The sequence below is a fragment of the Stegostoma tigrinum genome, chromosome 7 (genome assembly GCF_030684315.1).
Source record: "Stegostoma tigrinum isolate sSteTig4 chromosome 7, sSteTig4.hap1, whole genome shotgun sequence".
NCBI classification, from domain to species: domain Eukaryota; kingdom Metazoa; phylum Chordata; class Chondrichthyes; order Orectolobiformes; family Stegostomatidae; genus Stegostoma; species Stegostoma tigrinum.
Window position 1 is genome coordinate 50,624,011 of NC_081360.1, and position 26,623 is coordinate 50,650,633.

The 26,623-nt window shown below is 40.6% G+C and overlaps 1 protein-coding gene across 4 annotated transcripts in view; it reads left to right on the forward strand.

Moving 5' to 3' along the window:
* ubr3 (ubiquitin protein ligase E3 component n-recognin 3) overlaps positions 1-26,623 on the forward strand; it is a 311,396-nt gene that overhangs the window by 29,217 nt on the left and 255,556 nt on the right. For all 4 annotated transcript variants that reach the window (XM_048535342.2, XM_048535343.2, XM_048535344.2 and 1 more), the window contains exon 4: positions 23,426-23,569. In XM_048535342.2, coding sequence (XP_048391299.1) covers positions 23,426-23,569 — 144 coding nt within the window. The remainder of the gene's footprint in view (positions 1-23,425; positions 23,570-26,623) is intronic.

The following is a 26,623-nucleotide window of genomic DNA, read 5'->3' on the forward strand; positions in this document are numbered from 1 at the left end:
AATATCGACTGGTATCAATATAGTGCCTTTAGTACAGTGAAAACATCCCAAGGTGTCTGATTGAAGCATTCTAAAATATGTTTTGACATTGTGCCACAAAAGTAGTTATTGGAATCCTGATGAATAGTTTGGTGCTATGTTCCAAGCTCATGTTTAATGCTGGAAAATCAGCCTGTAGATGACACCTGGTTTGATAGGACCCAACTTTCTTTATTTTTAAAACCATGGTGGTCAGTGACTGAACATGTTCATAAGAGTCTGCAAGTGCCCTTCAAAGTGCAGAATAAATATCAAGGAAAAAGAACTATACTATATCAAATGAAAAGGTTCGAAAAATTTCAGTGCAAATATTAGCTAAAGGATTCAAATTTGGATTATTCCTTTTTATCCCAGCAATATTCATACAATACCAAAAATTTCAGTGAGAGCTTTGCACTGTCACCACAGTAAGCTTTTGTGTATTGGCTGGCATAGTCACAACAAGTTTCTTTTTGTCAAGTTTCTGCACCTTCACTAATCCTTTCCTGTCAGCTGGTATCTCTACCTGAGACACCTAAAACAAGCAGCAAACTAAACTCATTTCAGAGATAGGAGGAACTGCAGGTGTTGGAGTATCTGCAATAACAAGGTGTAGAGCTGGATGAACACAGCAGGGCCGAGCAGGAAGGCTGAAGAAGGGTCTAGGCCCAAAAACTTCAGCCTTCCTGCTCCTCTGCTGCTTGGCCCTGCTGTGCTCATCCAACTCTACACCTTGTAATCTCAGCAAACTAAAGTCTATTGCTTCACCTTCACCACAGAGTTCTCTGCGCTCAGTTTCAGTATATTTTAGGGTTCATGATGAGAGAATTTAACCCTCTCTGGCACAGCCACATACTACATGACTTCTGAATTTTTCTGTCTGTGTCACCAGACTTGTGTTGCTAGCAAAAGCATGTTTTTTATCCTTTTTCTTTTGATGCACTCAACCATTGTCCCCTCGCCTCAAAAGTTGGAAGACTGCATTAAAAATGCATGTATACAAATAGGCCTCCAGATTTTCTGGAACTGAAGTTATTAACAGCAGCTCTTAAAACGTGTGACTAAAGCTATGTGGCTCTGTCTCTTGCATCCACCCCCAAGCATGATACAATATAAATGTAAATGAAGCTTAAATTTATTTGTTGTTCCTAACGTTAATTAAATAGGTAGGTTTTAAAGAGCATCTTTAGGTTGTTTAGAGGAGGGATTACAGAACTTAAGATGTTGCTAGTTGAAGTCAAGGCCTTGAACTGTGGATTTGATTTTAAAATCGGGGATGCCCAAGTGGTCTGAAATTGACGATGCAGATTGTGTGATCCAAATATGAAGAAGATTGTAGAGTGGGGGTGGGACATGGCAATGGAGGGATTTGCACATGATTGAGAATTTTGAAATTGATACATCACCAGGAGCCATAGTAGGCTAATGAGAATCAATGGAACTTTGCTGCCCGTGTCTGTCTTGGACAATCTTTTGACTGATTTGAGTCCTATTTCAGTTTTTAAAGACATTCATATTAAAAACTCAACTCTAAGGGTATTATTAAATTGTTGCAGGACACAGCAATGAAAGGAGAACATCAGGAAGTTAGTGTATGCTAGAATGAATGATACAAATAAAAGGATTCAGGTGCACTAAGTAAAACATAAAAGAATAAGACATTGAACAGTAATGTCAAGATTATTCCCATTGTTACATGCTAGAATTTGTCAAAGAAACTGGAAGATAGTGCAGGGTAATGAATAGTTCAAAAAGTGATTTCAACTAGTATGAATGTTAAGTCACAGCTTTGAGGTTTTTTCAGTTTTGTTTTGGAGTTTCCTAACTCCACTACTAGCAGTGAAGCCTGCCTTCATTCTTCCCCTGTGGGCATACCTGAATATATACCCTGAAGTCTCTAGATTGCTGTTGGATGCATTTTTTTGACCGGAAACTGACTTCCTCTGGCTTTTTGTGATAACTTACAAAGCCAAGGGAGTTTTCTAGAATCAGAGTCTTACAGCATGGAAGCATACCCTTCACTTCAACCAATCCACGCAGACCAGACTAAGCTAGTCCCATATCCCTCCAAACATTTTATTCATATATTTATCTCAATGTTTAGAAGAGATTGTAACTGTACCTGCATTCACCGCTACCTCTGAAGGTTCATTCCACAAATGAACCACTTTGTTTTTTAAAAGAAAGAAATTGCCTTTTTTTAAAAAAATATTTTTCTTTTCACCTTTTGAAAATATGCCCCCTAGATTTGAACTCCCCCGACCCTTGAGAAAAGACACCTGCCATTTACACTATTCATGCCTCTTGTGATTTTATAAAATTCTAAGGTCATGCTTCAGCATGGAGTTACGAAGCCGAAGTCCAACTTGACAAATCTGTTGGAATTCTATGAAGTTGTAACTTGTAGAGTTGACAAGGGTGAGCCAGTCAGGACTGTAGTAGTATATTTGGACTTTCAGAAAGTGTTTGACAAGGTCCCACAAAAGAGATTAATATGCAAGATTAGAGTGTGTGGGATGGGAGGTGGGGGCAGGGAGGGGGGTGAAGTGTATTAAGATTGATACAAAACTGGCAGAGAGAAAACCAAAGAGTAGGAACTAATGGGTCCTTTTCAAATTGGCAGGCAGTAACTAGTGGGGTGCCGCAGGGACCCAAGCTTTCACAATATATATTAATGATTTGGTTGAGGGTCCAAAATATAACCTTTTCAAGTTTGCACATGATACCAAGTTGGGCAGGAGGGCGAACTATGATGAGGATACAGAGATCCTTCGTGATCTCGACAGATTGGGTGAGTGGGCAAATTAATAGCAGATGCAGTATAATTTGTGAAGTTATTACTTCGGAAGCAAAAACAAGAAGGCAGGTTACTACCTGAATGGCTGTAAGTTGGGAAAGGGGAGTGTGCAGCAGGACCTGGTTGTCCTTGTGCACTGGTTGCTGAAGGTAAGCATACAGGGCAGCAAGTGGTATGTTGGCCCTTGTTGCGAAGAGGTTTTGAGTATGGGAGTACGGATGTGTTGTTGCTGTTGTACAGGGCCTTGGTGAGCCCACACCTAGAATGTTTGGCCTCCTTTACCGAGGAAGGACGCTCTTGCTTGCGAGAAAATGCAGTGAAGGTTTACCAGGCTGATTCCGGGGATGGCAGGCCTGATGTGTGAAGCGACATTGACTAGCTTAGGTATGTTTCTGCTAAAGTTCAGATGAATGAGGGAGGATTTCGTAGAGACTTATAAAATTCTAACAGGACTAGTTAGGGTAGATGCAGGGAGGATGTTCCTGATGGTGGGTATGCCCAGAGCCAGTGTTCACAGCCTGAGCATTCAGGGTAGACAATTTAGGACAGAGATGAGACATTTCTTCACCCAAAGAGTGGTGAGCCTGTGGAGTTTGTTATCAAGGACGTGGTTGATGCCAAAACATTGAATGTATTCAAGAAGCAACTAGATATAACAGATAACAAAGTGTGGAGCTGGACGAACAGAGCAGGCCAAGCAGCATTTTAGGAGCACAATACTTGGCCTGCTGTGTTCATCCAGCTCCATACTTTGTTATCTCGGATTCTCCAGCATCTGCAGTTCCCATTATCTCTGATCACTAGATGTAGCACTTGGTGGGGGTGGGGGTGGGGGAGGGGTGTGGTTTCAGAAATGGTATCGAAGGTTATGGGGAGAAAGCAGGATTAGGCTGTTGGTTGCTATTGATAGTGAAAATAGCGGAGCAGGCTTGACAGGCCGAATGGCTGCCTCCCTGCTCCTATCATCAGTGTTTTTATGTTTCAACCTCCTACAATTCAGTGGAAAAAGTCCAAGCCTATCCAGCCTCTCCTAATCACCCAAACCCTTCATTCCTGGCAAATCTCATCCGAACCCTTTCCAACTTAATATCCTTCCTAAACATGCCGACCAGAACTGGACACAGTGCTCCAGGAGAGGCCTCACTAACCTCCAGTGCAACCTCAACCTCATTTCCCAACTTCTATATTCAGTAGTCTGAGCAATGAAGGCAAGCATCCTAAATGCCGCCTTAACTACCTTATCTATGTGATGAAAACTTGAAAGAATTATGTTTGTGAATCATTGGGTCTCTCTGACCTAGTTTCAATTGTGTAGGCCTTGCCTTTGTTTGTTTTACCAATACGAAATACCTCGCATTTATCTGAATTAAACTCCATCTGCCATTCTTCAGCTCATTGACCCAATGAATCAGGATCTTTTTGTAATCTTAGATAACCTTCCTCACTGTCCACTATACTACCAATCTTGGTGTCATCTGCAAACTCAAAAATGCTTCTTCTGTGCTGTACCCCATGGTAATGTGAAAACCCTTTCGCTTTGTTCCCTGATAGGATTGCTGATTAGCTATTTTTGACCTTGACGTGCACTTTTCTTTAAAGTAAATGGGCAGTTTATAGCAGAGCTGTTGACAGCCCAATGCACCCAAGATCTTTCTGGGACTTTGGGAGTCTTGAGTTTATCTATTGTGAGCTCCATGATTGCTCCACAGTTTGGGCCCTCTTTTGATTTTTGCCTGTTGTCAAACAGATTTCCAAACAGGTTGCATGAGCCTGTCCTTAAAGATGCTGTTCCAAAACGTAACAAATTTTACAAACTTCAACTGAAGAGGAAGTAGGTCCAAAGTTTAAATCTATGAAAACTAATCAAGAGTGTCTGTGACTGCACTGATGATTCCAGACTTTCTTCTTTGTTGTTACTGAGATCCGCTTTGCTAAACAGTTGTGTTCAACATTTAAAAATTCCTCTGCCTAATTGCTTACCATAAAGGCAAACATTTGGGCATCTTCCAAATGCACTTTTATGACTTAGAGTGGTGCATGGTAATTTGAGACATCTTGTAATTATATTAGAATAGAATTTGAAATTAGGATTTGTATTTGTAGGGCCTTTAAATCTATTAGCTTAGATATTAAGCAAAGTGTGTCCTGGCTAACTTTAACTTTAAATTGACACCTCTATTTAGAGAGTGTTATTTCCATCCAATTAATCACACTAGGTTCTCACAGAAAGATGATATATCTAACAAGTCAAAGGATGATTGGCAGATTGAATTGCTTGTGCACACTGACTAGACCAGATGCTAATTTTGGTGCATCAGAACCAAGTAGTAAGATCTATCTCCCTATAGTTGAGAGTTTTTGAAGGGCAAATAAAACATTTACAATATTTCAGTGTGGATAAATGCGTGCTTGAGTTTTCATCCTTAAGTGAACCAAAGAACACAAAGCTATTCCTTTTTTTTAAGTGATGATTTGCAATGTTCAACTTCCTCTTGCATGGTCACTTTAATAATATTGCTTATGGTTGAGAATGAGGAAAATATTTTTGTTTGAGAAACCAACTTGAAAGGGGATTAAAATGCTCTGGCTGCTGAAAGTGGATCTGGAATTCTATTTGCAAATATTGTAAATGAGATTTTGAAAAGGGGTGTACTGGTGATAGTGTGTCCATTGAATGTTTTATGTCAACTGTTGTTCCTTGTGAAATAATGTATATTTTATAAACAGCAATTGGAAAAATTAGATTGACCCACCTGGTTTTATAGACTGCCGAAGATGGGCTTTGTGGAAAATTTTGTGATGCCTTGTACAAAATATGGAGGTCTTTCATTGCAGTTGATTTTTGAAGTCTTTTGTGCTAGAGGCTTCCAAAGCTGGAGCATCCTGAATAACAAATGAAATAGAGGTTAAAGTAAAATCGAGAAAGATGACTAGTGCCTGGTACAGAATAGAATTATAAACAAGGATTCACATGTTGAGAAAATTGAAAAGATATACAAGAAATACAGTGAAAGAATGAGAAGATTAATGGGTCAGATAAAACTTTTTTTGCATATAAAACCTAAAGGATGATTAAAGAAGCGGTGGAACCACTTAAAGTAAGTAGACGGGTTGACATGTAGAAGGCGTGACTAAAGCACAATTGAGTGTTTACAAAAGAAGAGGATGGAGATAATGTTGCAGTGGAGATATTGGGTAGAATAAACGTGTTTTGAAACGAGATTCTACATAGTTCACCATCTTTCAGTTAAAAATTCACTTGGGCCAGTTGAATAACATTTGAGGTTGCTGAAGGAAACTAAGATGGTGATAAGAAGGAGCCCTGTCCAAAATCTTTCAATTCTTTGGTTATAGAAAGTGGTCTAAGCAGACTGATTTGCAATTCTTACACTCTGATTAAGGAGCGGGGATAGACCTGGCAGCTAAAGACCACCGGGATGGGAAAAACTGCTAGAATCCACTGTAGGTATTTTTAATCAACCTGTTGAGGGGTGTATCTCCCACATCTCTGGGGTAGTTGGGGGTTGAACCTGGATCTCCTGGGTGAGAGGTAGGAATACTATAACCACACTAGAAGATCCTTTGAGTCCATTGTAGGTATTTTAATCAATCTGTTCAGCCATGTTATTTCACCTCTTGAGAGCAGGTGGCACTTGAACCCTGGCCTCCTAATTCAGGTGAGTCCATTTTAGATCTTTCTCATCAACTTGTTCTGAGATATCATTACATACTTCTGGAGCAAGTGGGACTTGACTTGTGCGACTTCTTAGTATGTCACCTGAGTACATATCATTGTTTCTGGAGCAATCTGGCACACATCCTGGAGACTGTCCAATTGCTGGAATGTAAACCCTCATTATCTCTTCCCAGGAACAATCTCTCTTTTTTTCTTGATGCTTATTAGGTGCTAACTACTTTACACTACCATAGCAACTATCTTGGAGACAGTTTGATATGGACTTGAAGGTAGCTGTTTTGCAGAGTTTGGTTAGAAACTTGACTACAGGACTAAATTGACAAGCTCTTTCAAACAGCTGACACAGGCAAAACAGATTCATCGTGCTTCTTTTGCTTGCTGTAATGCAACTTAATCAGTGATGCCCTGACTCTGTATTTTTTGAAATGTATTAGCAAAAGGATTTCCTCCCAGTCTCCAATTGGCAGTGGCCATCTGTGTTCATTGCCCAGTTAGCCCTTTCTGCAAATGCTTACTGATTACTCTTTGCAATACTCACTTGTCCAATAAAATGCTGAAGTGCCCCCCCGCCGTATCCAGTGCTCATCTTCATACCCCCATCCACTGCTCTAGCCATGCTCAGTGTGTTTAAGCTTCTTGATGAGAGCTGCAATGTTTTTTTTTAAAAGATTACATGATTAGTAAGATTTGTGGCATCATGGTAGCATTTCTATGTTTAGACTTAAAGTTCAGACTTTGAGTCAGTTCTGTGCGGGAAGCTTTGAATGTGGAAAGTGTATTTATATTGCTTCCAAGTAGGTTGATTATTAGTCATCCACTGTACCAGATGATGAGCATTAAGAGGTGGAGATTCTGGTTAGACACCTTGCAGAAATCAATGGCAAGTCAACGTGCACTATTTTGCCCATAAGACTGGAAGACCATGGTCCAAACTGCGGACATGTGGAGAAAAGAGACATGGGCATTGCTTATCATCCTTGGTAATTTGGTGATGTGGTTCAGAGACATGGAGATTTTTAAAATATCTCCGTTGCAGTACAGAGATCAGCTGAAATTTACTAATAATTTGGAAAAAGTCTTTAGCTGGTTACATGAAACTATTAACTTTGGAGTTTTTAGTATAAAGAAAAACATTGATTCCCTTGTCCTCTTGTAAATTAGACAGCTAATTTAAAAAAAATTACTATCAGTGTTAAATACCAGCTTTTTAATTTTCTGGAGTTTTCTTACATTGATTAAAAACAAGCACAAAGACCATCATCTGGAAACATTGACTTGTTTATTGTGGAAAATGAGTTTAAAAAAAAACAAACATTTTTCTGTTCCAAAAACGAAGATGGGGCAAAACTAAGTTAAATTAAAATTCTGAAAATATATGTTGTTGATGGTGGAGAATGAAATTGAATAATTTGGAAGAACAAAACTGCTACATGAAACTTGAGGAAACATACTTCAGATTAGTCAGTCTTGTGCACATGGGGCAATTTTCCATACTCTGTGAGGCACACAGCAGCTGATAATGTCTTTGAGCTAGTAGTCTCCCTGCTGCTGGGGAAGAATATAGATTTCATTTCAAAACTTTTGAGGTGTTATAGTCTCCAATCTTAAAAAAAAAAATCATGATACACAAAATAGCACTAATGGGTAATTTAAACAAATCTTTTATGTTCACCTTATTTTGGTAATCAGCTGCTCCCATTATTAAGGGAGAAGTACAGCACAAAGCTGTTTGAATGGTAGAATCTTTTATTAGTAGATTTTAATGATGACCCACTGAGGTTTTGTTTTAATTCAGAGGAGTTTGTCATTGAAGTTTAGTTTCCAATTTCCTCCTATTTGATTGACATCAATTTTGGTTGATTTATGTTCTTGCAACTTGAGCCAACCAAACACAGTTTGGATGCTGATGATTGATTTGGGTCTTTCTGTCTATTTTTGAAAACTGTGCTATAGTAAAAGGATGAAATATGCTCCCTGGAGGATTTCTTAATTCTGAAATCATTTTATTAAATTTGCCTCATTTACTAGACTAAAAATTCTGATCCCTGGATGAAGGGTCTAGGTCCGAAACAACATCAGATTTTGTGCTCCTAGGATGCTGTTTGGCCTGCTGCGTTCATCCAGTTCCACACTTTATCTTGAAACCACAACATATTGTTCTAGGAAACTACTCTGTATACACTTGAACAAAGTTAAGCATAATGTAAATTGGGGGGGGGGGCGCTAGAAAGACTTACCTTTTCCAGATGGTTGGTAAAAAGGGAGACAATAAACTTAAGGACAACTAGCAAGAGACAGTAAAAGTTTCTTTACACTTATCAGAAGAGAGGCAGCAATGAACATTGGCCCCTTATGAATGAGGCTCAGGGAAAAAGAAATGCAGTGTCTGGAAATGACAATAAAGTTGAAGTACTTTGCATCAGTCTTCATGGTAGAGGATGCTAATAACTTTAGATAAATACTGAATAACCAAGGGCTAAAGGTGGAAAATGATGGTGTTTTAGGTTGACCTCCTTTTGGATCTGATGGGTTGCATCCTAGGATTTTGAAAGTTGTATATGCAAAGGTAATGGTGGTAATCTTCTAGGAATCCTTAGATTCTAGAAAAGTGCGAGAAGATTGGAAAACTGCCAGTGTAACATCCTTGTTCAAAGAGACAGATACAAAAACCAGTAACTGTAGGTCAATAAACTTGATGTGTAACTGGCAAAGTGTTAGATTATTATGAAGGAAGTAATAGCAGCATCAGCATTCCTTTAATGAAAGGGAAATCATGCCTGACAAGTTTATTGTAGCACTTGAGGTAACAAGCAGGGTAGATGAAGGGGAATCAGTAATATATTTGGATATCTAACAGGCATCAAAGTACAGTATGTATGGCAACCTAATCATAAGATAAGAGACCATGGATTTCATGGGAGTATGAGGATGGAGAAAAGATGATTTTACTGATAGATGAGAGTTAGGATAAAGGTGGTGTTTTCAGGTTGGCAATCTTTTGACTCCTGGAGTGCCTTAGGAATCGATGCTGGTGCCACAACTGGGAATGAACGTACTCTCGCCAAGACTGCGGATGACACGAAGGTAAGTGGGAAGGCAAGTAGCAAGGATTATAGAATCAATAGAGTTGGCAAAAGATTGACAGATGACGTGAAAATGTGAGTGTAAGCACTTTGACAGAAAGGTTGGGAGAGTTTGAGTAGGTTGGGCTTTTATTCTTTATAGTTTACAGGAATGAGAGATGACCTTACTGAAACAAATGATTCTTAGGGGCTTGGTAGGATAGATGATAGGTAACTTTCCTTGATGGGATAGTCAAGGACCAGAGGGCATTATCTCAGAGAGTTGCCCATTTAAGACAGATGAGGAAGATTTTCTTCTGAGCTTGGGGAATCTGTGGAATTTTTTACTGCAGAGGGCTGCCAAGGCTGCATTGTTCGATTTATATTCAAGGCTGAGCTTAGCACATCTTTAATCGGTTAAGAGTGAATCCAGAGTTATGGGTAACAGCATGGAAAGTGGCATTTGAAGACTATCAAATTAGCCGGGGAGGTGATGACCTTATGGTATTATCGCTGGACTGTTAATCCAGAGACCCAGGTAACATTCTGGAGACCTGGGTTCAAATCTTGCCACAGCTATTGGTAGAATTTGAATTCACTAAATATCTGGAATTAAGAGTCGAATGTTGACCGTGAATCCATTGTCGATTGTTGGAAAAACTTGTCTGATTCACTAATGTCCTTTTTAGGGAAGACCCTCGTTTATTGTATAAGCTATACCAAAAAAGTAAATGTTTTAATTGATCACAAAAATAGTCAATTTGTTTATCTTTTGTAACACTATCCAGAACAAAAGTAACAACTACTGGGCTTCTGTAAATAAGACTAAAATGACTTATCAGAAGCAAACTTATTCTTACTGCATGATCTGATGATGATACTACTAGACGAGTCAGACCCCAGATTTAAATTTAACTTGTTAGATCACACGTTTTCCCTTGTTCTAGAGCCACAGCAATGTAGTTGACTTCTAACTTACCTCTGGGCAATAAATGCTGCCTAGCGAGCGATGCCCTCATCCTGTGAATGGATAAAGAAAAATAAATCACATTGAATGTCCTATGTAAAACTGATGATCTTTTGTCAAGTTTTGAGATTTGACTGTGCATCCTAATATCCAGGTAATTTTTTTTTAATCTAAATGTGTGGGTGAGATAGGGTGATATACAAACAGAATTGTGGACTGCAGGTGTTTTAGGCATGTTACAACTCTGACAATGAATGCTGCTATTGCCAACAATGTCTACATCCCATGAGCTAATAAAAGTATCTAGAGCTATGCGCACTGATGAGTGGCGCTCTCATTTGATTTGTATCAACTTTAATAGTGGAGAAGTTTTTTTTAAAATACTGAGCAAAGCCTGCTTACTGAGAGTGCACTTCATCTCTTTGGTAACCAGGGTTGAAGTGCTGATGTTTATAGGCTCTGGGAGCTGAAGGTGAAACTCTGCCCCATACACCCTATTCTTCTGTTGATTCACACTATATACTCATTTTTGTTTTGAGTTAATCGGTAGTCTAACCTTCTGAAAACCTTGTCCTTTTAAAACCAAAGATAGTATCTGATAACTGATTCTTTGAGCAGAAAGCTCAAGAAGGTTTGAGAAAATATTCCATCATGACAGTTGAGTCAACTTCGCTGTTACATGCTGCAAAGTTGGATGCATCACCTGTGGTCAGTTTGAACATTTAAAGCATAGCTCACAGCACCACTGCTATGGGCAGAAATATCACCTCCAAGCTGAGGCATTTTGTGAAGACTCGGTTGTGATGACGAATAGGAACAGTGCATTTGAAATTGAGCCTCGTTATTGTTTAAGCTATACCAAAAAAGTAAATGTTTTAATTGATCACAAAAATAGTCAATTTGTTTATCTTTTGTAACACTATCCAGAACAAAAGTAACAACTACTGGGCTTCTGTAAATAAGACTAAAATGACTTATCAGAAGCAAACTTATTCTTACTGCATGATCTGAATTGATGGTGATACTAGTGGATGAGTCAGACCCCAGATTTAAATTTAACTTAATGGATCACACATTTTCCTTGCTCTAGTCAATGTGGTGGTGTATCACTGGAAAATAGCCATACAAGTCTGCAGAGTGTTCTTTTTGTTTTATTTTAAAAAAGCGGCTTATAACACAAATGACAGAAGTGAACCAAGCTGTGCAGATTTGGAAGACTTTAGGAAATTCTTACGTCACACAGCAAAGCGAAATTTTTAGCCTATTTCCCAACACTTCCAATTTATGGAGAGATAAATCCAGAGAAATACCCCCTCTATGTCAAATTGTTAAGTTCTCCTTCACTAACTTTCTCCACTTTCTTTGTGAACTCTGGCATCATTTTACACATGTTCTCACAAAACTGCCAATTCAAACTTTTACTGCTTTTAGTAATCTGCACATTTCTGTCTAAACTTGCTCTGAGTTTGGAAGCTGCTCCAACTAAACTTTTCAATTGACATGACCATGTTTACACTGAATTCCTCTGAACCCCTTTTAAGGGGAGCAATTAAACTTGCTTTTGACCCCAGTTAGGTCTCCTCTTAACTATTCTAAATACTTTGATTTTAGTTAAGAAAACCTAAAGATTTAATCTGTAATTATTCTGAACTGAAAGCAAGCTTCCAGTCTTCAATATTTGCTCATTTGTTTTAATCCACCAATAAACAATTTTCCATTATCAATACCACAAGATTGACAGTTACATGCTTTGTGACACTGCTGAATTAAGGGTACTATAATTTGTGCTTTCTTTTATCATTTCACAATAAGTGGCAAAACTGATTAACAGTTAAACTGAGGAATTGAACTATAATCTCCAGTGCGCACACTCACTGTCCTGTCTGTCAAGCGTGGTTCTGCAGAGATGTTGTAATGAAAGGGTCAAACATCTTGAAGGGTAAAATTGGGACACTCCTTACAGTCCAGTCAATTTCCTCTCAATGAGATCAAAATGCTGAAAGCCATAGAATTAATGAGATCTTCAAGCAGCTGGATGGGAGTTGGTTATGAATCCAAACAATTGACCTTTTCAGGTTCTCCCCTGAGGGAGCACAGATTCATATAGTTGCTTTAGGGGTTTCTCCTTATTTTTCAGGAGACAGCGTTTTGCTTTCCAGCTTGGAAGTCTCCTTTAGCTGACACACAGATCTACTAGTGAAAATAGCAACTCCAGTTCAGTAGTGGCTGTTTGGCAACATTTCCACACAGGCCTTATTGGAAATTGGTTAATTCAGCGATTATAGCCACTTAAAAACCCTCAGGTTTTGCTAGCCTTCTGACCACAAATTCTATAACTTTGTAAACTCTGTATTTGGCAAGTATGGTGGGCTGTTACTTTGAGTCCAATCATGTGGTAGTGATGATTTAATCAGCCAGTTTGGACAGGAAACACCTTATGCTAACTTTGCCTGTAGAGTGAACAATTACTCAATGTAGCTCCTGCTATTTTAACACTTTGGTCCCCTAATCCTTCTAGGAACTTCACACAAGATTTAAACTGCTTTTGAGATCCATCAAATCAATCCACCGTTTTGTTTTGTTTTAAATAACAAGTCATCATCCTCAATGCAGATCTGAGGAGTTTTAGTAAATAGAAGAAAATAAATCAAAAAGTATGATCGCCTGCACTGAAGCAGGTGCAGTCAGTGAGGAGGTGGTGGTGGAGGGGTGGAAATAATTCACCCAGGGGACAGGTGAACAGTGCGGAAGAAGTTTGCCATGTGCTCCAAAGGAATTCGGAGTAACAAGTTTCCGACATGAAAGAAAGGAGTAGGGGTGAGCTACTCCTTGAGCTAGGAGTGTAGACTTGAAAGAAACAGGCAACCTCTGGAACAGAGATAATGGGAACTGCAGATGCTGGAGATTCCAAGATAATAAAATGTGAGGCTGGATGAACACAGCAGGCCAAACAGCATCTCAGGAGCACAAAAGCTGACGTTTCGGGCCTAGACCCTTCATCAGAGAGGGGGATGGGGGGAGGGAACTGGAATAAATAGGGAGAGAGGGGGAGGCGGACCGAAGATGGAGAGTAAAGAAGATAGGTGGAGAGGGTGTAGGTAGGGAGGGGATAGGTCAGTCCAGGGAAGCGGAGGCTTGGGGACCGCTTTGCAGATTGGGGAAACCAAGCGGAGGCTTGGGGACCGCTTTGCAGATTGGGGAAACCAAGCGGAGGCTTGGGGACCGCTTTGCAGATTGGGGAAACCAAGCGGAGGCTTGGGGACCGCTTTGCAGATTGGGGAAACCAAGCGGAGGCTTGGGGACCGCTTTGCAGATTGGGGAAACCAAGCGGAGGCTTGGGGACCGCTTTGCAGATTGGGGAAACCAAGCGGAGGCTTGGGGACCGCTTTGCAGATTGGGGAAACCAAGCGGAGGCTTGGGGACCGCTTTGCAGAACACCTCCGCTCAGTTCGCAACAAACAACTGCACCTCCCAGTCGCATTGGGGAAACGAAGCGGAGGCTTGGGGACCGCTTTGCAGAACACCTCCGCTCAGTTCGCAACAAACAACTGCACCTCCCAGTCGCAAACCATTTCCACTCCCCCTCCCATTCTCTTGATGACATGTCCATCATGGGCCTCCTGCACTGCCACAATGATGCCACCCGAAGGTTGCAGGAACAGCAACTCATATTCCGCCTGGGAACCCTGCAGCCATATGGTATCAATGTGGACTTCACCAGTTTCAAAATCTCCCCTTCCCCCACTGCATCCCTAAACCAGCCCAGTTCATCCCCTCCCCCCACTGCACCACACAACCAGCCCAGCTCTTCCCCCCCCCCCCCCACTGCATCCCAAAACCAGTCCAACCTGTCTCTGCCTCCCTAACCGGTTCTTCCTCTCACCCATCCCTTCCTCCCACCCCAAGCCGCACCCCCAGCTACCTACTAACCTCATCCCACCTCCTTGACCTGTCCGTCTTCCCTGGACTGACCTATCCCCTCCCTACCTCCCCACCTACACCCTCTCCACCTATCTTCTTTACTCTCCATCTTCGGTCCGCCTCCCCCCTCTCCCTATTTATTCCAGTTCCCTCCCCCCATCCCCCTCTCTGATGAAGGGTCTAGGCCCGAAACGTCAGCTTTTGTGCTCCTGAGATGCTGCTTGGCCTGCTGTGTTCATCCAGCCTCACATTTTATTATCTTGGAACCTCTGGAACAGCTTGATTTAAGTGGGATGAAGCGAGGCCATGCTAAGATTTTTATGGTACACTGTGTTACAGAGGCTGTTCCCATTTTTAAAAACAAAGACAGGAAATTATGGCGCCCTAAGATCAAATGATGAAAATACGGAAAGTTGGATCTCTTGCACTGATTCAATTATTTTGTTTTACTTAATGAAATTTGAAGCAGACATAAGATCTTAAGAAATAGGAACAGGAGTAGGTTATTTTGCTCCACAAGCCTGTTCCCCCATTCAGTAGGATCATGGCTGATCCAACATTCCTCACCTCTGCTTTCTTGCCCTTTTTCCCCATCACCTTCTTTCGCCATACTGATCAAGACTCTATCTCTCTCCGGCTTAAGTAGATGCAGGGATTCTGTCACCCCATCTGTTTGGAAAGGAGTTCCAAAGAGAGACAACCTTCTGAGAAAACAAATTTATTCTTCCATCAGTTTTAAGTGCTTCAGAAGTTTCAAAAGTTTCTATAGATATGTGAAGAGGAAAAGACTGGTGAAGACAAATGTAGATCCCTTGCAGTTTAGAATAAAGTGAATTCATAATGGACCACAGAGATGGCAAACCAGTTGAACAAATACATACTTTGGATTTGTTTTCACTAAGGAGGACACAAATAATCTTCAGGAAATACCGTGGAACAAAGAGTCAAGCGTGAAGGAGGAATTGGAGGAAATCCTTATTAGTCAAGAAATGGTATTAAGGAAATTAATGGGATTAAAACCCAAAAAGTCCCCAGGGCCTGACGCTCTGCATCCTACCAGTACTTAAGGAAGTGGCCCTAGAAATAGTGGATGCATTGGTGATTGTCTTCCAGCATTCTGTAGAATCTTGAAGACTTCTGATGGACTGGAGAGTAACTAATGTAACTCCATCCTTTAAAAAAGGAGAGAGAGAGAGAGAGAAAATGGAAAATTTATAAGCCATTTAGCCTGATATCGGTGGTGAGGGGAAAATGCTAGAGTCAATCATTGAGGATGTAATAACTGAGCATTTCGATTAGTGGTGACTGAATCGGTCCTAGTCAGCATGGATTCACTAAAGGGAAATCATGCTTGATTAAATCTTAATTTTTTGAGGGTGTGACCAGTAGACTAGCCATTAGTAGATTAGACCAAGTAGTTGTTGTGTATCTGGACTTCCGAAAGCTTTTGACAAGCTTCCACAAAAGAGATTGGTAAAGAAAATTAAAACTCATGGTACTGGAGGTGATACGTTGACATGAATAGAGAGCTGGTTGGCAAACAAGAAGCAGAGTTGGAATATACATATCACTGCCTGCCACTCTGAAAAGGATGAGTGAGGTGCTGTAGAATGCAGTGTTGGGACCTCAGCTGTTCACAATGTACGTTAATAATTTGGATGAAGGAATTGAAATCCATATTTCTAAATTTGCAGATGGCACTAAGCTGGGTGGCATTGTGTGCTGTGAGGAGGATGCAAAGAGGCTGCAGGGTGAATTGGACACGTTGGTTGAGTGGGCAAATACTTGGCAAATGTAATATGTTGTGGATAAATATGAAATTATCTACGTTTGATCACAGAAACATGAAGGCCGATGATTACCTGAATGGTGGAAGTTTGAGGAAAGATCAGTTGCACTGAGACCTGGGTGGAACAGTCACTAAAGGTTGGCATGCAGATGCAGTTGGGAGTGAGAAAAGCTGCCCTCATAGTGAGAGGATATGAGTACGAGACTAAAGATTTCTTACTGCAGTTATGCAGGGCCTTGGTGAGGCCACACCATGAATATTGTGTGCAGTTTTGGCCTCCTAGTGTGAGGATTGACATTGGTACTATTGAGGAAGTCCAACGAATGTTCACCAGACTGATTTGATCCCTGGGATGGTAGGACTAACATGTGCAGAGACTGAATCAGTTGGGCTTGAATTCACTGAAATTTAGAAGAATGGAGGGGGATCTCATAGAAACGTATGAAATCCTGATGGGATTGGACAGGCTAGATGTGGGAACAATGTTCCCGATGTTGGAAGTCCAAAACTAAGGGTCACTGTCTAAGAATAAGGGCGTAAACCATTCAGGACTGAGATGAGAAAAAATTTCTTCATGCAGAGTTGTGGACCTATGAAATTAACTCCCTTGGGGTTGTTGGGGCCAGTTCATTTGATCTATTCTAGAGGGAGCTCAATGTGGCCTTTGCAGCTAAAGAGATAAAGGGATCAGCAAGTATGGGGAGAGGGTGGGTGTGGGATACTGAGATTGCATGATCAGCCACGATCGTATTGAATAGTGGTGCAAGGTCAAAAGGTTGAATGGCCTACTCCTGCATTTATTTTCTGTACCTTTGTTTCTGAATTGGTGCCCCTTTATTCTGAGACTCTGCCCAGTGGCCTTAAGTTTCCTCTGATGGAAAAATCACTTCTTAGCATTGACTCCATCAAACCCCTTAAGAATCTGATGTGCTTCAAAGAGATCACCTTTCATTCTGCTAACCTCAGGTCCCAACCTGTTCAACCTTAGCTGAGAAGAAAATCTCTCCGTAGTGGGGGTAATTCTCTTGTCTGAGCTGCCTCTGGTGAAATTCTATCTCTCCTTAATTAAGGGGATGAAAACTGCCCACAACACCCCAAATATGGTCTCACCAGCACCTTGTCCAGTTGCAGTAAGACTTTCCATCTCTTACACTCTGACCCTTCTGAAATAAAGACCAACATCCAATTAGCCATCCTAAGTACCTGCTGCACTGGTGTGCTAGCTTTGTGTTTCTCCATATAGATAATACTTTGTACTTTTGTTGTTCTTTCCAAAATGAATAACTTCATGTTTTCCCTACATTATATTCCATTTTCCAACTTTTTGTCCACTTAGTTAACCTATCAGTATCTCTCTGTAAGCTGTTTGTATCCTGCTTGCAACCTGCCTTTCCACTTATTTTTGTATTATCTGCATATTTGGCTTTAGTAAGTTTGCTACCTTTCTCCAAGTAACTAATAGATATAGTAAATGGTTGCAGTCCCAGCAAATTTCCCTGTGGAACCCCACTTTTTATAGGTTGCCAACCTGCTCAAGAACTCAATCCCCAGTTGCTGTTTTCTGCCATTAGCGAGTTCTCTATCCACGTTGATACACAGCCCCCAACACTATGGGCTCTTGTGACTTAAGATTTTGTGAGATACCTTGTTGAACACCGTCTGGAAGTTCAAATATAACACATCTTGATTTTCCCCTCCAACCACTCTAGACAAGACTTCCTCCAAAAACTCTGTTAAATTAGTCAATTATGATTTCCTTTTCATGAAGCCATGTTGACTCTGCTTGATTAGATTATGATTTCCAAATGTGCTGTTCTACTTCCTTCATAATTGATTCCAACATTTTTCCAACAATAGGTTAAGGCTAATCAGCAATTGTTGTTGGCTTTTGGCTGCCTTGGGTGTTTCATTGGCAGTTACCCAATCCTGCACTTCGAATGTAGACTTCTAGATTGAGGAAGAAGTGAGATCATGTTAACTCTGTACATTAATAAGAAAGGTGCTGCCATAGTGGCCCCTTCACCCATGGGAATGGCCTCAAACACCAAATTCATGTCAATTTGGCAGGTCCAGTTGAGGGACAAATGCTATTAGTGCCCACTCCCAAGTGGCCCCAAGTGACAGTCATGAAGTTGGTATTGGCGGAAGCAACGAGACACTGGCTGGATGAAATATGTCGGATTTGTGAACACCAAACACATTGGTGATCATGGTTCACAGCTTGTGGTGCAAGAGTTCAGAGTACCTGGAAAATCATGAAATCAGATGTGAAATTGGCTTCCTGCCCGCCCCATACAACAAATGGCCAGCTGGAGATATTTGTACATACTTTTTTGAAGCAGACCTGGAAAGGCTTCACCACCAGAGGAGGGGTGCCTTTAGGACAACGAATCAACAAGTTCCTTCAGCATACATAGGAACATATGTGGCAACCCCATGTTCAGTACCCTTAGAGTTCAACCACCAGCTGAGAAGCATGTTTGACTTGCTGTGGCTAGAAGAGACCAGAGAGGTGGGACATGGAGAAAGACAGATGGCAAAAAGGATGAGAGCCTTACGATCCAGGTTATTTCATTGAGGAGTGACTGTTAGCCTAGAAATGTGTGCCTGGGAGAACTGGATCCCAGCAGTGGTGATTGGAACAGGACTGTCGTTATAGATGGTAGCGACCTAAGGATGAACTAGTCAGGAGGAGGCATGCAGACACCATCTCAATGGGTCGTCGTGGTGGTGGTGGTTGTCAGGTTGGGCATGGGGATGGCGGGGGTGGGGGGCGGGGGAACAGTGGGTAGCCAAGAAAAATCTGTCAAATTGAAAATCAAGGATTAAAATTTAAGCAAAATATTGTCATATTAGTTCGGTACGTTTTTATGAAATGAGTCCAAAGGCCCGTGCTGAATTAGAGAGGCTGATCAGGATGTGAATACTTGAAACTATATAAATGAGTGACTTGGGCTATGCCTCTCATAATAGCGATGAAGAAAGATAGATATGAATCTGGACTGATTTTAACAACAGACTGATTTTAAGGTTGTTCATCTGATATTGTGTATTATTTGCTTTTAATCAATGACCTAGTTGCTAGATTAGCTAGAGATCTAGAAACCATTCTCAAGCCGTTGTACAATTTATTAAGCCGATCAAGAATTGGAAATAGGAAGACCCAGTTTTGGCGTGAAAGAGTTTTAGCATGAGCCAGACAGGATTTATTGGAGTCAGGAGTCCCGAGCAATTTTGACCCAGATTTACTTTGCAGCTAACATACAATGCATCGCTGTGTGGGAGCAGTCATTTCTCACATGTTATGCAATGATGATGAGGAACTAATAGATTCATAGAATCCCTACATTGCAGTTAGTGGCCACTTGACCCACTGAGTCTATATTGTCTATTCAAAGAGCGTCAAGTCCTACTCCTGTAACACCTCATTTACTATGGCTATTCCACCTAGCATGCTCATTCCTGTACACCTTGGCAATTTAACATCTTTGGATTGTGGGAGGAAACCACAGTACCTGGGTGGAAACTTAAGCAACAATGGAGAGAAGGCCACAAACAGTCTTCCAAGGCTGGAATTGAACCTGGGTCCCTGGTGCTGAGGCATGCTAGTTTTTAAAAAAGTATTATTTTTATTTTATTTTTCTTTCTTGCATTAAGATCATTAAACAGAGTAGAAGGAAAAACAAGTCCAGGAATCACTTCTGACATTTGACTATTCCACCAATACCTGTATGGCTGCGATAAACAGACCACAGATCATTGACCACAACATTTGGGCCTCCTACGAGAATACTTTCTCTAGTAGTGAGCAGTCTGCAGAGGTGGCATTGTTGTAATTGACTCCCATTTAATAATTAACAGGTGGCAATCCAACTTGCATGAAAATGCTGATGGGCCCTCTAGATTACCTTCGACAAATTATTCAACTACAAACAGTCCTTATGTTGATATTTTCTACTTCGAATCAGTTGAGAACACACTGGTAACAGCAGGACTAGTTAAGAAGTACATGATAAATGATTCACTACTATCAAAATGGTGGAAATGGTACTTTGTGGCAAGATCAGAAGAATAGTGCTGAGCCGAAGCTCTGTGTTTCACAAAGCTAGAACTTTCCATAGAAGCAGGATGAGGCTCTTTGTTCCACCAGATAAGGAAATCCGTGTGATGCTAACTGTACAAAGGCCGCTGGCGTTGTCAGGATGAAAGAGTGTCTCAAGTTATTTCTTGGTTGCAAGACCTTGACTCTGAAATTGCGGACAGGATGGGAATGTGCAGCTTATGCAAGAGTTTACAACCGACTTCTGTTAGTGCTGTTACACCCATGAGAATGACCAGAAAGGCCCTGTTTAGTGTGTTGAATGTTTTGAGGGACAATTATTTTTCATGTTGTTTGCACGTACTAAATGGCCTGAAACTACCATCATGAAGGTGATATCTTTAGAGAAAACCATTGAAGGATTTGGGAGATCTTTGGTTGATTTATCTGGAACAAAACTGATGATGATCCACAGTTTATTTCACAAGTTTACAGATTATGTAAAGAGTGGGATTCAACATATTCAATCAGCTCTTTATCACTCAGCCACAAGTGGTTTGCCAGAAGGTTGTGTTCAGAAAATGAAATGTAGAGGTAAGGAGCAAGAACAAGATCATATCGAAAAGACTGAGCTCTTTTTTTGTTTATATATAGAACACAACCTGCTTGAAGACACACACTTCTCTAACATTGCTCATGCTAAATTGTTAGTGGTGCGTAGCATTTGATTTTCTGAAACCATCATGTCAGAAGACATTGTGACAGGAATAACAAAATAAGGTTTTCCAAAAAGGTCTGAAGTGTTAGCGAAGAATTACATCAGTGGTGAGAAGTGGATATGAGCCAACAGACTAGACAGATCACATACAATGTACAGTTGATGTAGGATGGAGAAGATATGCAGATGAATTCTTGGCAATCAAAACAAATGTGTTAGGAGCAAGAATAATTGAAGATTCACAATTGTGCCAAATAGAGACCTGGATATATCTGAGAACAGAACAGTACCTTTAGTGGGGAATACCATGAAATTTTGAGAGACTCAACATTAATTCAGGAAAAGACAAGTACTAGGAACATTATCTCTGTCAATCTGCAGTAGAGGTTAAAGCCATTGAGGGGAAAAATAAACAGATCCCTGAGGTGCACTAGCCATACAGGATTGATGTCCTCTGGAACTTTGTACCTACTTGTTGTTGGATATATGATTTGTAAATGTTTTCAGTGCAGGAACCTATGATGTAAAGGGGGAGAGATGTTGCATATTAAAGCATATTGAATTGCCATTTTGAGTCCAATCACACGGTGTAATGATTGTCATATCATTGGCCATTTCAACAGCTTTTTCCAATCTTGCTGCTTTAGACTGCACAACTTCTTAGTAAATCTCCTGATGGTTAACAGCTCGGCCTCCTGGTCCTTCTTGGAATTTGTTACAGTAAATAGTAGATGAACTACATCTAACTTTAAACTTTTTAGCTTTTCTTTTTGAAGAGCTCACTGGGTAAATCCTCTTCTCAGAAATTGGCTGAATCCTTCCAGCTACCTTTTTTTAGTTTATTTTTAAAGACTATGTATTTCCAGTAGGGTCTTCAGCTAAAAACTTGAAATATAGCTTTGGAATAAATAAACAAGAACTAATTGGATACATTTAATTGGATTATTGTGACTTTTTGCCTTTTTTTTATTTCTATGCTTTAAATGAAGTGCAGTTACCAAAGTGTGACAGAAGAACCCAGTCCAATCATAATGCACTATTTGTAGGTTGAAACATCACCACTAGTAGCCAGTTTTGTAGGATTTGTACAGTGACCATTTTGAGTGGCTAGCCGCAATGATAAATGGGGCTATAAATTTGAAAAGGACATGCTGTGATGTAAGAGTAACAATGGGAAGTAATATTTTGTACAGAGGATTTCTGATGTGAAATTTTAAAAACATTTGTTTGTTCATTCATTTGGATGTGTCATTGGACCATCGTTTATTGCCCATCTCTAGAAGTCCTTTATGAGATGGTGTTGAGCTGCTGACTTGAAGCAGTGCAGTCCATTTGCAGTTAGGCAGGGACATGTATAGTTCTTTCGTTTGTCAGGATATTGTATGGAACGTTTAATATGGTGGCGTTTTGAGACATACGATAATTTTCTGAAACATGATGTATTATGACGTGATCATAGATCCTATATCTTGAATGAAGGAGTTCTGGAGAGAGAGAGAGAATGATGTTAGCAGCCAACAGTACAGGGAAGTTGTGGTAGTTAGATCTTGAAGCACTGGGGAGAAAGAGACTGGCAATATTAATGGATGGATTGCTGACTGGTTAGAGAGAAATGTGAATTTATAAAAATGGTTTGTTTTGCTGGATCAGAGGGGATTGTAGTGTGATTTGATCACTTTAAATCAGTTTGACGTAGGACAAATAAAGAGAACATTTTCCCATTGAATGTGGTGTGTTTTGAGCCAAGAGTGATGAAACACATGCATTATTAAACATGAGACGTTTAAGATAAAGAACAGGCCAACTTTTTAAAATTACATTAAAGATTTAATACACTGAGGTATGTAGGAATCGAGCTGCTGGTTGCAGGAGAAAGTGCCATGATTTAGAAATAGATTAACTGGGTATTTGAAGGAAAAAGAATAAATGTACATGGTAACAAGGTGTAGAGCTGGATGAACGCAGCAGGCCAAGCAGGAAAGCTGACGTTTTGGGTCTACACCCTTCAGAAAGGATATGATTTCTGAAGAAGGATCTATAGCCGAATCATCAGCTTTCCTGCTTCTCTGCTGCTTGGCCTGCTGTGTTCATTCAGTTCTACACCTTGTATTCTCAGATTCTGCAGCAGTTCACACTATTTCTGAATCGATGTACATGGTAGACTTTATGGAATTTGGGCTACAGTTTATGTGGGAGATGGGTATTAACATTTGGAGGCCTGTTAATCGTCTTATGTTTTATACTGTGACATTTGAGTACATTGGAGTTTGTTACAAATGAAACTGCTGGACGTGTATGCGGTATTGTGGATGAGACACATTGTACTAATACAGTACTGAATGTTGTTGCTTAGTGTAGGTTTTTGGCTGTTCCATTATAAACTATTAATTGGCTAAAAAAAATTTTATTTCCTCGAGGCACTGGAGAAAAGACATATGCAAAGAAGAATTATGAAAAATATCTGACAGCATTAAAAGGCTCTGGTCTTGTTTCTTCGGAGGAACGCTCTGTGACATCTGTATTGGATCAAATGGCAGGAACAAGTAATGTAACAATTTTGGGTAAGTAAGACCTTTTGATTATGTTCTAAACACAAAAGATAACATAGATTTGTTATATTGTGACAACTAAAAATGTATCCTTATATTTCCTAAGAAATGGCTGCACATTTTCATTGGTTAATGTTGCCTTTTGAAGATAATTCTCCAAAGTGTATGCATTGTTGATAGGTGAATTGGCATCAGGTCTTGCAGATGACATGTAATTAATTAATGGAACTGGCCAGTCGGGCTTGAGTGGTGCATCCAAACTTTGCTTTAAAAAAATAAAATTGCAGGCCAGTCATTTAAAGAAGAGTTTTCTCAAATCAAGAGTTACCTTAATTCAGAATTGGAAACAGAATAAACAATTTCAGTGTCTTCATCTTTCTTGCAAAAGAGATTTTGATATTCCATTATCTCAGAGCTGTGGCTGAAATATAAACAGAATGCTGTTTTAAAAAGAAATCTCTACATTGAGAAAGAAACCAAGTTAACAGATCAGAAATGCTATTGCTTTCTCTATGCAGATGCTGTATAACCGGTTGAGTTAGCGAGTTTTGAGAAGATTTGTAGCTCAGGTTGAGGTTCTGGATGTGAGTTTGCTCGCTGAGCTGGAAGGTTTTCAGACGTTTCGTCACCATTCTAGGTAACATCAGTGAGCCTCTGACGAAGCGCTGGTGTTATGTCCTGCTTTCTATTTATCTAGTTATCCCCTTAACACCCTGCTAGCCAAAAGAATAGCTGAGCAAAATGGCCGCAGAATGCTTCGAGAAATGATCAATGATGCTCCCAACAGACTCCGTAAATACAACCAGGAAATTTCGCGCCAAAAAACTTTACTCACTCACGTGACAGACCATGAATGGACAGACTCAGTACAACGAGCCATAGACATCAGACAGCGGCAAACACAGAAAATGAAAAAACTAGACCTGCAGAAAAAACTAGACAAACTCACACAAAATAACAACACAGACAGCACAGAAAATTACAACTTGCGGGATGCGGACAAGAAAGATTTCTTAGCAGCATTAGAAGCAACACTGAAAGACAACAAATTCACAGAAGAAACCCAGCAAACCATCAGACAGACAGTCGCACCAACACAAAGCAGGAAAAAGGAAGAAAACACACTCAATACATAAGAAAGGAAAGCCCTAAAAGGACTCAAAAGATAAAAACATCATTATCCTACCTGCAGACAAAGGACGCTTGACAGTCATCTTAAACCGAACAGACTACATTGAGAAAGCAAACACACTGCTTGCAGATACCGACACTTACCAACAGATGGTGATAGACCTGACCCCACAACTAGAGAACCGAATCACGGCCTTACTCAAAAAACTTCAAAAATCTGGAGAATTAGACAAGAGAGACTTCCAAAAAATGAAACCAGATGGATCCAACACACCACGCTTCTACGGACTACAAAAAATTCACAAACCAGGAGCCCCCTTCAAACCCATGTGTCGCTACCTGGAACACCAACCTACAGATTAGCCAAGAAACTACACCAAAGACTACTACATCTAGTAGAAGACTCCCACCACTCCATTTGCTCCACCCAGGAATTCCTGAACACCGTCAAAGACACCAAGGTAGAAGAGGATGAAATAATGGTCTCCTTTGACGTAACAGCCCTGTTCACATCCATCAACATCAACCTGGCCAAAGAAACACTGACTACACTATTAGAAGAACCGAACACACATACACCAGACACCACCAACCTCATCAGCAAGGACGACAACATCAAGCTAGTGGACCTATGCCTCACCACCCACTTCACTTTCAATAACAAAACCTACAGACAAACCAACGGTACACCCATGGGATCTCTGATATCACGGCTCTTAGCAGAGGCAGTAATGCAGAGACTCAAACAGCTCTGCCAATCATCCAACCCAAACTTTGGGTCCGCTACGTGGATGACACCTTTGTCATCACTAAACAAAGCAAACTAGAGGAAACCTTCAAGACCATCAATAATACCCTTTACTGGCATAACATTCACAAAAGAGGAGGAAAACAACAACAAACTGCCATTCCTAGATGTCACAGTAGAGCGAACAGCCAATGGGGAACTTCAAACCAGCGTCTACAGGAAACAACACATACGGACCAAATACTGAACTACAGGAGCAACCATCCCAACACCCACAAACGAAGCTGCATTAGAACATTATTCCAACGAGCCACCACACACTGCAGCACAGAGGAACTACGCAGAGCAGAGGAAAATCACCTATACAGCGTATTCAAAAAGAATGGGTACCCAATGAACACAGTCTGCCGATTCCTCAGCAATAAACCCAAACAAACAGACAAAACGGACTCAGAAACCATAACCACTCTCCCCTACATCAAAGACATTTCGGAAATGACTGCCAGACTACTCGGACCTCTTGGCATCAGGGTAGCCCACAAACCCACCAACACACTACAACAGCAGCTAATGAACTTAAGACCCTATACAGACAACAAATAAAACAAACGTCATCTACAAAATACCCTGCAAGAACTGTGACAAACACTACATTGGACAAACTGGCAGAAAGCTAGCCACTAGGATACCTGAACATCAACTCCACAAAACGACATGACCCACTATCACTCGTATCCTTGCATACAGATGAGGAAGGACACCACTTTGATTGGGACAACACATCCATCCTAGGACAAGCCAAACAGAGACGTATGAGAATTCCTAGAAGCATGGCATTCCAACCAGAGCTCCATCAACAAACACATTGATTTGGAGCCAATCTACCATCCCCTGAGAAAAAGAACAGGATATGACATCACCAATGCAGGAAATGACATCACCAACCCAAGGAAACCTAACCAGATAAATAGAAAGCGGGACATAACACCAGTGCTACTTCGGAGGCTCACTGATGTTACCTAGAATGGTGACGAAACGTCTAAAAACTAACCTTCCAGCTCAGCGAGCAAACTCACATCCAGAACCTGAGATAATGGGAACTGCAGTTGCTGGAGATTCCAAGATAATAAAATGTGAGGCTGGATGAACACAGCAGGCCAAGCAGCATCTCAGGAGCACAAAAGCTG